At 47.7% G+C, this 14,857-nt stretch overlaps 1 protein-coding gene across 1 annotated transcript in view; it reads right to left on the reverse strand.

Moving 5' to 3' along the window:
* The window catches only part of HOOK1 (hook microtubule tethering protein 1), a 921,358-nt gene that overhangs the window by 54,662 nt on the left and 851,839 nt on the right, over positions 1-14,857 (reverse strand). Inside the window, exon 21 of the mRNA XM_069232567.1 lies at positions 5,125-5,193. Within this exon, the coding sequence (XP_069088668.1) occupies positions 5,125-5,193 (69 nt within the window). The remainder of the gene's footprint in view (positions 1-5,124; positions 5,194-14,857) is intronic.

Consider the following 14,857-nt stretch of genomic DNA (forward strand, 5'->3'; position numbering starts at 1 on the left):
TACCGGGGTCTATAAATAAATGCTTCCAGCGGGCCTGCAGCACTTATTGTGCCACCCATTTATGTAGCACATTAAAACATGTTCTAGGCCAGCCATTGTAGCCTGAAGGCAGTCTGCCACTGCCATGTCAATTTGGAATTTAAAAGCCCTTGCCAAGCCTTAAACTCCCCTTTTATTACATATAATACACCCCCTAAGATAGGCCCTAGGTAGCCCATAGGGCAGAGTACTGTGTACTTAAAAGGTAGGGCATGTACTATTTAGTAGTGAAAGATTCCCAAATTCATTTTTCACTACTGCAAGGCCTACCCCTCCCTTAGGATAACATTGGGGATTCCTTCATAGAGTTAAAAAGTTGCAATTCCTAAACCAGAGGTGGTAAATATATCATGTTTGGTATCTATGATCTTGTAATAATAAACACTCTTTAATGGTAAAGTCAGATTTTTCATTACAAGTTTGAAAATGTCACTTTTAGAAACTTGGCATTTTCCTGCCATTAGCCCCATGTGCCTGTAGCCTGCCTTAGGTCACATGACTGGGTGTAACTGACAATTGAGACTTTGTGAATTTACCCCAGACACTCACACAATAGTGTGATTAGCAAAGCCTCAATTGGCCATTAGCTGACTTGATGGGGGATGGAGTTAAGCACAGCCCCAATGCTACCTGAAAAGGCTGGGCTCTGCTACCACACAATAGGCCTAACAGCCCTGTTTTGGCAGTGCAGCCAGCTAGAAACCAGGGCTGGCGAGGCAATAAACCCCTGGAACTTCACAGAACCTTCAGGAAACGTCTCTCAACTTCTAGAAGGGCTCCAGGGTAAAACAATAGGGCTCTCCGATCCACTCTTCAGTTCACTACTGGACCTGAGGAATGACTGCCTGCTGCTGTGGTCTGCTGTGCACTCTATCAGACTGCTGCTGTACCTGGAAGGACTGCTTTGCTGTCTGGAGCTGCCTTGAACCTTCAGAAGGCAGCCCTGCTGTGGAGCCCTACATATTCACCTACACTTTGCCCTTCAGAAGTGACTTCAAGGGCTAGTTTAGCTGGCCTTCTGTTCAGAGCCACAGGCACATAACAGGCTGTTGTGGGTCCAATTTAGTTTCCTGCCTGGGCACCGGAGATAGCTTAGCTTTTAGCTTGCAGTCTTCTTGCCCTTTTTGCCTATTCTCCTTTGACCTACTTATAATGCTCTGTTTTATTCTGTTCAGCTTTTAACTAGCATAGGAGTTACTCAGAAGGGTTGCCGCCCCTAATCCAGATGTCTCGCTGAGAGGCGAGAGTCATTTTGCCCACCATCTTGAACCTGCACCTGGATCCATCCTGAGAAAGACTTGAACCCATAAGAGGTCTCCATCCACTCCTGGACCCTGGTTGTGGTGCTAAAGCTGCCCAGGTAAGATTGGCAGAGGTATGGAACATGCGAGAAAAGATACTTAGGCCCTCATTTTGACCCTGGCAGTCTTTTGACCACCAGGGTTAATGTGGCAGTATCACTGGCAACAGGCTGGCGGTGTTTACCGCCACATTATGAGTGTGGCGGATTGGTCGCTGCCAACCCGCCACATCTCCTCTCAGACCACCATGGCGGTATGAACCGCCAGGGCGGAGATGTACATCTATGACCCGGTGGTCCACAGCAGGAAGGCGGTGGCATTATGAGCCAGCCTACTGCCATGGTTTCTGCGGTGGTAGCACCGCCATGAAAACCATGGCGGTAGGGCTACCAGTGACAGGGAAATCCTTCCCTGTCACCGGTAGACAGCTCCCCCACACCCCCAGCAAGCACCTGACCTCCCCACCCCCCCTACACACATAGCACCCCACCTCCCTACTGTCATAGCACCCTCCACTCCCCTCCCCGCATACACGTACACACACCCACAGGCACCACGCATTAACCCCTTCACTGACACTTCCATACACCCATTCACTATCAATCATCCATACACGCATTCACTCGCACTCAACCAGACATGCATTCACTCACACATACTCACACGCATTCAGGCACACATACACACATACATCCAAACATGCGTACACACTGACATGCAAACATGCACTCACTTCAATATTCATACACGCACTCACTCACACGCATATGACCATGCATACACCACAACACTCACAGTCGTATTCACACATGCACACACACATTCAGACACACACGCAGACAACACACACTCACACACAACACCCCCCACCTCCTCCCCTGTCAGACGCCCGACTTATCTTGTCCGGCGAGGACACCGCCAGGCCACTTTATGTTCTGTATAAGAAACTTGACCCAGAGATACTGAGTGTTCTTACCAAGGCACATATTCTTACAGGTGATGACACTATGAGCAAAATTGGAACAAAACTTGGAGCTTTAACTGCAGAACCTGTGAAGTTTCTAAAAGGATTTGCTGAGACCGAAGAAGAATGTGACTTTAGAGAAGTAGTAAAATACTGTGTGCATGTGTGTGGAAAACAAGTTCTGATCGTCACACATTTGATGATCCTAGATACAGTGAGTTAAAGAGATCAGACCCACTAAGTGACCTTCCACTGATGTCATATTCTGTGCGTGAACACATTAAAGAGCTTTCTACTTGATCAGAAGATGTGTTAATGTTTCGGATCATGAGTATGTAGAGAAGGATCTGTGTGAATTTGGTTGGGAAGATGTTGATGGGTTGCTTAAACCTACAAAATTTCTAAAGCCTCTACCCACACAGCTTACTTGTACTTGCAAAACCTTCATTTCTATATATGTATCTTCTTCCTCTATTATAGCCACCATTTTGGAAAACGGCAGAAGGTTATTTTCTGCCTCTATAAGACTACCTGACCTCCAAAACCTATGTTTTGACACCAAAATTAAGTATATAGGTCTCATGGTTCCAGAAATATTACATCATCACTGCAACACATCCGCCAGTTTTAAAAATGTAATCCAGAAAATAAATCTGCCTGGATCAGCAATGTCTATCAAAGCTAAATTACTTCTCTAATGATCCAAAAACAAAAATCAAAAATCAAAATGTCTGGAGAACATTTTTTTTTTTTTTTTTTTTTACAGAGGTAGATCAGGGGCCGGGGTTAGAAGGGAAAACGTCTGGATTCTGTTTAGTGCATGATGAGGCCTACACAACCAAACATTCCAGTGACGTGTGCAGAGAGGAAAGCAGGATCCTCCAGGAGCTGGGCACTCCCATCTCTATCTCCAGGGGACGTGTCGAGCCCACTGTAATTCTGCAAACCGAGTAGTTAGCCAAGTATGATGAGGCAGAATGAAGCAAATTGGCTGCCTCACTGCTTTTATCATCACCATGTGTTACCATCTTGGGCATATTAATGTGGTTTGAATCCAAGCCGAAAATATTGTCTAGGGTCTGCTGCTATTGCTGGTGTGGCATGGGACAGGTTGAGTTTCCTTCCAATACCTTCTTCGTCCAGCCTCTGAGTCTTCCTCCTAGACCTCATGGGGACTGCTTTAATCTTTGTAGGCTCTTGCTGCGCAGGAACTGGCGTTGGAAGCACCAGTGCTAAAGTCAGTATGACTGCCAGTGGAGGGGTCACTGGCTATTCTTGGAAGGCATGTGGGATTGGATGGTATCGAGGGGGAACCCACTTGCAGTACTCCTCACCGTGTCTCAGTCCTACAGGGTGCGCGCCAGAAGGGATAACTGCATTTCTGAAAAACACCATCATGATATGAAGGAACTATGCTGAGTCAGCACCCTGTGCTGGAAATTCTGGGTAGGCTAGAATAGGTGCCACAATAGTAACTAGTGCAGGGAATGGAATTGGTGTTCGTGTTAGAACAGAAGTTGGTGGACGGGCTGGCAAAAAGCCCAAAACAAGCACTGAGATGGGCACCTGAGCCAGTGGCACTGCCAGCAGAGACTCCTTGGGCAGTGTGTCATTGAGTTCCTGTTCCAAAGAGGACTCCACAGGTCGAAGTAACTTACCCAGAAACCTTGAGCAACACTGAGAAGTCATGATCAGAATCTGATCCAAACAAGAAATGTTTGCTGAGGAGGGTCTGAAGCGGAAGGCCGGGGCTGGGCAGAAACCAAGAGCAGCCTCGGACAAGAGCATAATGGCATTGTCTCAAAGTCAGAAGGCACAATGGACATCTTGTCTTCTTGAGTCAATGGAGTCAGCATGGATGTTGACACCCCAGAAGCAGGCATGGATCGTGGTGGTGGAGTCAGTATGGGTGCTGGAGTAGCCCCAGTGATGGGTCAGAGTGTTCATCTGTGCAAAAGTGAACCAGCCAGCAGTATCCCAGATGGAGGACCTCTGGTCTCCTTGGACCCCGGAGGCATGCTTAGCTGGAGAGGGAATAGATCAGGAGACTCAACCCCAGGCAAACCTGATGAGGATCTATCACAGATATTTGTTTGTGACAGTCCTCACAGGGTTTGAATTCTGTCATCTTGGGAGGTGACTTTTCCCTTGCACAATGGAAACCTTAGTTAGCGAAACAGTCTCAAAGAGATTAAAGGTAGCTCCGGATCCATGTCTGGTGGTGCGGAAAGAAGGGAATTGATATCAGCATGCAGGAGTGGTGGTTTTATAGGCTCCGAACCTCATTTCCAGAGCAGAACAGAGTCAATGCGAAGCTGCATGAACAGGTACTGCCTAAACGTGTCCACATCTAGTCTGATGCCTAGGGAGTATTCAAAAGGTGAGGAATCTGAGGTTAGAAGTATCAAGTACCAAAGAATCATATTTTCCTGTGCTCTGCGTCAAAAGTAAAATAGGTTTTTATACCTGTCCTTAGTACACCTGCCTGACAGATATAACCAATAGAGTTCTGCAAAAAATACATGTGATGGCTATTTTTATTAAAATGTTAACAGTGTATTGCCCTGCTTAGGGGTGGCATGTTTTCTACTTTTTATTTTGTGGCACACTGCTTGCAATAGAATATAAATAAACAATGTATACATTACAGTAGGCTGCTAAATCCAGGCCTTTTGGCTTTGCTAACGCTTGTTTTATAATGGATGAGAGGTGTTAATAGTTGTAAAAAATGTACCCAAAATTAGCATAACCACAAATGGCTTTACTTTGTTTCCCACAACGGAATATACAACAAAATGACAAATAATAAATAAACACTACCTTGTTGTACCATGCAGTCACAATTAATTTTTCTTCATATTCACGCAGTTTAGCCTGATCGCATTCACTCTGTAAAGACAGAGAAGATTACTACTGAAAATGTTTAAGAGCAAATCAAAATATGAAGGTACTGCTTAAAGCACATTACGTTGCACGATCACCCATGCAAACTTTAGTTAATGCGGGCCATGTGCAGGCCGGAATAGAACGAAAAAGTCAATATTATTTTTGGGCACAGCAACGTCTTCAAAAATGGCTTAGTTTGGATCCATACACATATGTATCAGACTCATAAATATACAGTATATAAAACAGGACATTTATTAGATATTTCAATCATTAAAACAGTGCTATGATCTGGTTACAGAACTATTACAATAGCAGGTTCTATTTGTTATTTGTCGGATGACGTTCAATATACTGATTACTAACCAGCTGACCTTTAAAAATATGAACATATACAAATAATACTCACATTTTAGTGCAAAAAAGTATGCTGAGCTGTCTGTAGTAGTCCTTGGCAAAATCAGAACTGGCATGTGTCGCCTTGGGTTGTCTGCTACCTGCCTGTCAATTCCAATAAAGGGAGTTGATTGATGTGGAAAGGTGTAAAAAACACCTTCAATCTTGGTTGAATGGTTTTGCTGGTTTTGCTGAACAAGTTACGTACCTTCAGTAACGCCTATCTAGCCTCAGATTCCTTACCTTAGAAGTATCCCCAGGTATCAGACTGGATCTGGAAATTTCTCATGAGCAGTACCCCTGCAAGTCAGATGGTTGCTTCGTTTGGCTTTGTGTGGCATCATCATCAGTGCCGAAAATGACGTGCGTGTGGTGCCTATATAGGCGACACCCCAGCATGCTGACATTAGTTTATTTTCTCGCCTCCCAACGCAAGAAGCGGAGTCCTGAAAAACCCTGACCAGTGGGGTGGAAAACTGGGGCCCTGAAAGATAACAGCCCTGCCCCTAGAAATCAGTTTGCAGAGCGGGGAGGATGGGTGGGTCGGTAAGAAAACTGCAGGTAGACAGTCTACCAGATAAGGCGTTACCAAAGGTAAATCATTTGTTCATCTAATAGAGACTTCTAGCTGCAGGTTCCCTACCTTAGAATAGATACACGAGCAATACCCCCCCAGAGGTGCGTCTTTGTCTGTGTAGATGTTCTAGTAAGGAGGCTTGGATAATAAAGTCTGAAGCTCACTGACCCCCCCTGTCCCCTCCACCCCCAGGCAGATGTTATAGCTATGAGAAAAGCCATCTTGATTGTAAGGAGCCGGAAAGTACAATTGTGCAAAGGCTCAACGGATCACACATAAGGAAACTGAGGATAGGATTGAGGTCCCACTGAGGCATAATGAAAGGAGAAGGGTAAACAAATGTAAATCTTTCAAAAATATATTTACAATAGGGGATTTGAAGAGGGATGGCTGGTCAGGCAACCCCAGAAACTCTGAAAAGGTAGAAAGATAGCCCTTGAGTGTGCCCAGAACAAAGCCCTGCTGGGCAAGAGAAAGAATGAAGAGAAGAACCACCTGAGAAAGGGGGGCGGAAAGGGGATCAATCTGTCTTCCTGTACAACAAGCCACACATTTTCTCCAACAGCAGGCGTACACCGTATTGGTGGAGCGACGCCTGGCAGAAAAGATAACATTGCAGACTTTGTGAGGAAGGTCAAAAACTGTCAACTGCTGCCACTCAATCTCCATGCAAGAAGGCGAAGAGTTGACAGGTTTGGGTGGAGGACACTCCCCTGCTGCTGTGACAGAAGATCCTCCCAAAGGGGCAGCCTGATCGGAGGATGATGTCCATGTTCGACAGCCCAGGATACCAGACCCTCCATGCCCAGTCCAGAGCCACAAGAATGACTTGGGCCCGGTCATTCCTAATCTCCTTGAGAACTCAGGGCAAGAGTAATATGGGCGGAAAAGTGTATAGAAGGCACAAGCTCCACTCAAGATGAAAAGCGTTTCTGACTAAGAGTCGCCTTGGAAACTCCAGCATGCAGAAGTGCTGACAAGTCTAACCAAGACTAAGGGGGTCATTCTGACTCCCGCCGGCCGCGGTAACCGCAGGGCCGGCGGGAGCCGCCGAATGACCGCACCGCGGTCAAATGACCGCAGCGGCCATTCTGAGTTTCCCGCTGGGCTGGCGGGAAACCCCCTTCCATGAGGATGCCGGCTCCGAATGGAGCCGGCGGAGTGCAAGGGGTGCGACGGGTGCAGTTGCACCCGTCGCGATTTTCAGTGTCTGCTTGGCAGACACTGAAAATCTTGGTGGGGCCCTGTTAGGGGGCCCCTGCAGTGCCCATGCGATTGGCATGGGCACTGCAGGGGCCCCCAGAGGCCCCATGACACCCGTTACCGCCAGCCAGGTTCTGGCGGTCAAAACCGCCAGAACCAGGCTGGCGGTAAGGGGGTCGGAATCCCCATGGCGGCGCTGCCTGCAGCGCCGCCATGGAGGATTCCCCAGGGCAGCGGGAAACCGGCGGGGCACCGCCGGTTTCCCGTTTCTGACCGCGGCTGTACCGCCGCGGTCAGAATGCCCATGGGAGCACCGCCAGCCTGTTGGCGGTGCTCCCGAGGTCGTTGGCCCTGGCGGTCCATGACCGCCAGGGTCAGAATGACCCCCTAAGACTCTTCTTACTGCTGAAAGAGACCTTGCACCACCACCTGGTGGAGACACCATTTGTGATCAATCAATCAATCAGGATTTATAAAGTGCAGCAGTTCACCCGTGAGGGTCTTAAGGAGCTGGCACTGCTAGTTGCTTCGCTGCGCTCTGTTCATTCGAACAGCAATGTCTTGAGTCTTTTTCTGAATTCCCGGAGTGATGCGGCATTCCTGAGGTGCAGGGGAAGGTTGTTCCAGGCTTTGCCCACCAGGTGAGAGAAGGAGCGCCCTCCGCAGTTGGATTGGCGGATCTGGGGGGTGCCTGTGAGGAAAAGGGAGGAGGATCACAGGTGTCTCATTGGTTGGTGGAAGGTCATTTGTTTGTTGATGTATGCTGGTCATCCGTTGTGCAGGGCTTTGTAAGCATGGGTCAGCATCTTGAACTGTCATCTCTTCTGGATTAGGACCCAGTGGAACTTCTTGAGATGTGGGGTGAGCTGAGCATGCATAGGGTGTGAAAGCAGGCAGATGAGACTGTGTTTACCTGTTTCTGCATAGATAATATAACTTGCTGCCCAAGATGATGCAGAGGCAGTGGGCGTGGTCTGTCGGGTTGGGGGATCTGCTAGGCATCGTCAGCTGAGTTTGTCCGCCATGGCGCTGGGAGAGTCTGCCAGATGTTGAACAACCAGGGAAATGCCCTGATGTTTCAGCCATGTCCAGAGACGCAGGGTTCCTTGAAAAAGGGTCCACATACCCACCCCGTCCTGTTTATTGCAGTACCACATGGCGGTTGTGTTGTCCGTGAACACCTGAAGTAGCCTTCCCTTGATGGAAGGTATTGATCAATCAATCAATCATAGGATTTATAAAGCGCATTACATACCCGTGAGGGTTTCAAGGCGCTGGGGGAGGGAGGGAGCTGGAGTTACTGGTCGAAGAGCCAGGTCTTGAGGAGTCTTCTGAAGGTGAGTAGGTCTTGGGTCTGTCGCAGGTTGGTGGGGAGGGTGTTCCAGGTTTTGGCGGCGAGGTATGAGAAGGATCTGCCGCCGGAGGTCTTTCTTCGGATGCGGGGGACGACAGCGAGGGCGAGGTTAGAGGAGCGGAGGTGACGGGTGGGGGTGTAGAAGCTGAGTCTGTTGTTTAGGTATGCTGGTCCGGTGTCGTGGAGCGCTTTGTGAGCGTGGGTAAGAAGCTTGAAAGTGATCCTTTTGTCCACGGGGAGCCAGTGAAGGTTTCTCAGGTGGTGGGAGATGTGGCTATGGCGGGGTACGTTGAGGATCAGTCGGGCGGAGGCGTTTTGGATGCGTTGGAGGCGTAGTAGGTCTTTCGCTGGGATGCCTGTGTAGAGTGCGTTGCCATAGTCCAGCCTGCTGCTGACGAGGGCCTGTCACTGTTCTTCTTGTTTCTGTCGGGATCCACTTGTAGATTCTGCAGAGCATGCGGAGTGTGTTGTAGCAGGAGGAGGAAACTGCGCTGACCTGTTTACACAAGGTGAGGGAGGAGTCGAGGATGGTAGAAAAGCTTTCAATGTCAGCTGTATCGCATGGAGCGCCAACAGGTTGATGTGGAATCCAAGTTCCACCGCAGACTAGAGTCTTCTCATGTCCACCTCTCCCAGATGGCTGCCCCATCCCAGGAGTGACACATCTGTCACCAATGTCAGATGTGGAAGGAGAGAGGCAAGTGGCCTGCCGCTGACCTAATTGCGGTTCGTCAGGCACCACTGCAGGTCCTTTGCAGCTCCCTCCGAGACATGGGCCATGTCAGAGAGATTTCCCTGATGAGGAATCCACTTGAACTTTAGGTCCCACTGCAGAACCTGCACATGCCAGTGGGCATTTGTTAACAGTAGGATGCAAGAGGCCATGAGTCCCAGCACCCTCAGAGTCAGTTTTACCGAAGTCCAAGATAGAGGGTGAAACATCAGTATCACAGCCTGAATATCCTGGACTCGCTGTTCGGGAGGATAAGCCTGAAACAAAATTGTGTCCAGAACAGCTCCAATGGAATGGAGCGTTTTGCGGCACATTGATAGTGTACCCCAGCAAGTGCAGGAGGTTTGCTGTAGTCTGGAGGTGAGAAACACAGCCTGGGGCAAGCCTGCCTTCAACAGCCAGTCATCGAGTTAGGGGAATACTGGTACCCCTAATCTCCACGGATGAGCTGCAACCACCACCATTAGCTTGGTGAATAACTGAGGCCAAGAGAGCTGTCACTTTCTGTGAGAGAAGGGATAGGTGATCCTCTGTCCTCCATCCAAGGAATGGTTAGTCACGAAGGAGAGGGAGTAGCTCCTTCTGACAAGCTGCAAAAACCACTGGTCTGATGTTACAGACGGTTAGTGGGGCAGGTGATGATGGATCCTATCCACCACGGGGTGCCCATGATGGTAAGATGGAAGACTAGAGGGTTTTGGAGGCTGCACCTGCCAATTGAGTGGTGGACTTGTCAGACCTTTGGCTGCCCGACCCACAGGTCTGTGGGTATCGCAACCTCAAGCATGCAGAGGCTGGGAAGCTTAAGAACCACAGTGGCTGGGAGGGTATAGACACGGCTGGAAGTCATTTCCGTGGCCATGAAAGGAGCAAGAGGCAGATTGGGAGTGATGAGGGGCCATGGAAAAGACCAAAGAAATGATTGTAGCTCTGCTCTCTTTAAAGCATTCCAGCACTTAATCTGCCTTGTCCCTGAGAGACAGGTGCCATCAAAGGGCATGTCCATAAGCAATGCTTGGACATCCCCAGAAAAGCCAGTCGTCCTCAACCAGGTGTGGTACAGTAAGGCTACTGTCGACAAAACTGCTCTGCCCAGTGAGTCGGTGGTGTCCAGTTCTTCCTATCAGGAGCTTAGCTGCAACTTTCCTGTTGGCATCAGCCTGGGAGAGTAGGGTCCGGATGGCCTCCTGAACGGTTAACAACATGCGCACAACTGTTTCACAAAGAGCATGGGAACAGCAGCTCCAAAGGCATTTGGTGTTCACAGACCGCAGTGCCAGGCTGGTGGAAGAAAACATCTTCTTTCCTAAGTTGTCCAGCCTTTTGGATTCCCAATCCAGTGGTGTGGTTAAGAATGTGCCAGGATTTACATGGTGGCGGTTTTACCCACCAAGCTCCCAGCGCTAGGGTGCTGTGTGAGGAAGTTGGTGTCCCCTGGGGCGGGGCAGTTCTGGCAGCCAATTGCCCTATTCACTCGAGCCCCTGGGTTGGGCTTGGACCAGGTCTTAAGTAGGACATCAGTAAGAGCCTCACTAAATGTAAGAAGCCGTTCTGAGGGGGACACTCCCGGGTGAAGCACTTTTATCAAGACACTTGTCTTGACTGCCATTGAAGGCAAGCTAAGGTTCAGTAAGAGCCTCATTAAATGGGACAAGACGTTCTGAGGGGGACACGCACAGTTGAAGCAGTTCTGTCAAGGCATCTGTCTTGACGGCCATCGAGGGCAAGCTACAGTCCAGGGCCTCAGTTGCCCTCCTAAGCACCATTACAAATGACGCTCCCTCCTCCATAGCCACGGTAGAGGAAGAAAGCATGGCGGCATCTGTAGAGGTGTCCAGTCCGCTGGCATCCACCAAATCCTCACACCAGTCCAAGCTCAAATCATAAGGTTGGTATTCTTCAGGGTCCAGCTACCCTTTACAATCCTCCCCTGTCCTAGCCCAAAAGAATGGGGCTCAGGCCGAGCTGGAAGGCATGGCTTTATGGAGATTGTACCTCTGGTGAGTGCCGGAAGTGCCAGGAGTGTCAGCATCAGGATCAGTGGATCCAAGTGACCTGAATGGCGGTAGAGCTGCTGGAGTGCATCCATTAGGGACCCCTCACAAACCCAGTGGGCCTGAAGGATCACCAGAGGGAACGTCCGCCCAAATATGAGGTGCATGGGCTCATAAAATTATTTTAATTGGGCGAGGGTCGCTCCTGCTCCCAGAAACTTGGGGAGATGTGGAAATGGCTCGGAAGCTGGCTCAATCGCACAGCCAGGCCTCAAATGCTGATGCTCCCTCGTCCACTGATGGACGAGATGAAGTTGAACATCTCTTTGACTTCATCTTCTTCTTGTGGTCGGACTTACCCAAGTGGCCTTATGACTTTGAGTGTGATGAGTATGTTGGACTCTGCCACCGCTCCTGGGTCCTTCGACTCGAGCGGAATCTTGATCATCATGGTGATGATGCATGTCGAGCTGCCAGGAGCGTGAGGGATCACTCCTCAAGGCCTTCAGGTTAATGGGTCGGCAATCGGAGCAGGCCTTAGGATTGTGGTTGAGGCACCAAAGGCATACAAGATGCGGGTCCGTCAACGACATCAGGCAGTGACAGGTGCCACAGGGCTTGAAGCCGGCCTTCTGTGATGACATCACTGCTACACCAGGACAAAAACCTACAGAAGGCTTTGACAAAACATCAAAAAAAGTTAGTCAAAAAGTTACTAAGGAAAGCTTCTCCAGCTCCGCACTGACTGACATGGAAAGAAAAGAACTGACGTCACCATGCTGGGATGGCGCCTATATAAGCACTACACACGTCACCATGTGGAGCCCACAAAATCCATCTTCTGGCGCACAGCGGTGCTGTTCACGAAAGGTTTCTGGATCCAGTCTGATGTCTGGGGATAATTCTAAGGTAAGGAATCTACAGCTTGAAGTCTCTATCATATACAAAACGTAGGTAGAAGTTTGTGGTCCAAAATCCAAAGGAATACTGAGTTAGAGGATGTTTCACACAAGTACGTCCTATCTTCATTGTGAAATACTGCATAATTAAATTTTTTAGAAGACTTTCAAAGCTGGAGACGCTTGTGAGACAGTCAAGAACAGCTTCATTTAAAAGAAGGGACTTGTGTACTATGAGGGCCTCCAAGAGGTTTGTAATTTTGTCTATTTATTTGTCATAGAGGAAAAATAGGTTGGTAGGGTTGGCATGTCTCATATCCAAAGAAGATGGGTTACATATTTTATCAGTCTGGAGCTGTAAAAAAATTAACTGAGTGCAAGAGGAACAGTCAGTTTGGATAGGTCTAGGTTCTCTCAGAAAGCAAACTACCATTTTAATCAACCACTGCCCTTATTTCCAAACCCTGACTGCAGCGTTGTAAGCTGGAACCAGCCTTACCATTAGCAGGGGTTGAGAATTTTCCAATTTATTTGCTGAATTTAGTCAATCCACCAAAAACCGTTTGGCCATTGCTTTTATTTTACATTTAAGAAGAGTTTCCAAGACATCCTGTCACTTATTAGAAGGCCTAGGTAGGTATATTCTCTGTCTCTAGAGCGTGGCATTTAAAGCATCAGGCAAATTGAAGTTTGATATTCATCTCCCTGGAGCTGTTTTCCTTCTCTTTCATTCCACCACAGTGAGTGATGATCTCAATGGCATGTTTATAATTTATCTGGGTGTCAGTTGCCTTTCGCTGTTTAAGGCTGAGCTGTTAGTATTATGTCATTTGCAAAGAAAAATGCCATTGTATAGAAATTTCCTATTTTCGGGAAAATATATCTAACCTTCCCGACTGACAACAATAAATAAAATATAGTCAAAAGTTAAACAAAATGTGGTCCAGCAAGCAGCCTTGTTTTACCCCTCTAGAAGTGGAAAAAGACAGAGGCATTAAAAACCTATAGGTGGTAATAAGGACTAGCCTTCAGAAACCAGGAGAAATTAGAAACCTTTCAGGAGGAAACTCACTTTAGAGAACTAACCCCAAACAACAATGAAACATGGCTGAAAGTACACAGCAGCTATATTGAAGAAAAAAACGTAGAGACAAAAAAACCTATGGCTGCTTTGAGATGCAGCTTCTAAGATTAGAGCCATCCTTATATAAAAAGGCACAGGAGCAGGCAGTAAAAACTGTCACACAACTGGTCTCTAAATTAAACTGGGAAAAATACTGAAAAGAGACTAGAAGTAGCCATCTTGCATTATCCGAAAGGTGGAACTAAAAATCAGGACTTGAATTACAAATAAAAGGCTGCCTTTAAAGGGTGTCTACAAGCCGTTTTTTAAACAATAGAGTGCCAGAGTGTAGTGGAAGAGCCCCTGCCACCGTCTGCTTCCCACAAGCAGCGTTATATTGTGACAAATCAGCTGCAGAAAATAATCACAACTAGTGTGTCAAATCAGCAGGGACCGTCAGGAAGGAGCCAAGCTCCAGAAGGGTTGAGGTAAGTGGAGCTGGGCTGTCCGTTTTTTCCTACTGCCAAAAGAAGCTCCACCCACACTGAAGCATTCTGAGGCTGTGAACCCTGTAGATCGTGGTGCAGGCGTGGGGTGTGGCCACAACAGTTTAACAAACAAATTAATTTAGAATATAATTTTTTACGCCACCCCCGTGCCTCACTCGTTTGCACCCTATACTGTCCTTTCGTTATTGGAGTCAGAAATGGTATTGCTAGCTATTCTTTGGCACTTTGGTAACTTAGTTTCATTAAATCGATGAGATGATGTGATGGTTCAGTCCACAGGTAATGTCACATGCCTCAATGATATATCAGTACCAAGTTGATCCTTAATATTTAATGACAAATTACATGGGTTTCATATAATTTGACCAGCGCGGTCAGGATTAAAAAGTTTAATATTGGACATGGGACGCTTCATGATCAGAGTTTGAAGATGAAAGATTGCTGGATGATTCTGTTGTGCTCCATGGAGGCATCAAATAAGGTCTCAAGGGCATCCTGTATGAAGGAAAGAATCTGGTTATCAGACCTCTCAAAAGGTCTCTTCAGGGATTTATTTCTCATTTGGCATTTCCATTAGATTGTGAAACTGCTGGGCTGTTACGTCGATTTTGTGGCGATGGTTGGCTGCAGAGAATGGCAGAGGCCAACAAAGGCAAAAAGGGACACTGTGAGATGTGATCCAGAAAACAGCCTCTGCAGTTAACTACACCTGTCATCATTTTGGGTGTGAATCTTTCAAATCCAGGATGGAGATGTTTCATGTCTTTTCAGGTTCTTGTTCCTGTCCCTGCATTAGTATGAAAGAGGGCGAATTTGACTGCTCTCTGCATCCCAACACAGTCAGAGAACCTTTGCAGTTTCTCGTCTGCTGTTATTCCTGATTCTGAACTTCCGCTTCTGAGGACAGTTTTGTCAGTTCCTCTTGATAACTAACTCTTT

Source organism: Pleurodeles waltl, chromosome 4_2 (genome assembly GCF_031143425.1).
Source record: "Pleurodeles waltl isolate 20211129_DDA chromosome 4_2, aPleWal1.hap1.20221129, whole genome shotgun sequence".
NCBI lineage: Eukaryota > Metazoa > Chordata > Amphibia > Caudata > Salamandridae > Pleurodeles > Pleurodeles waltl.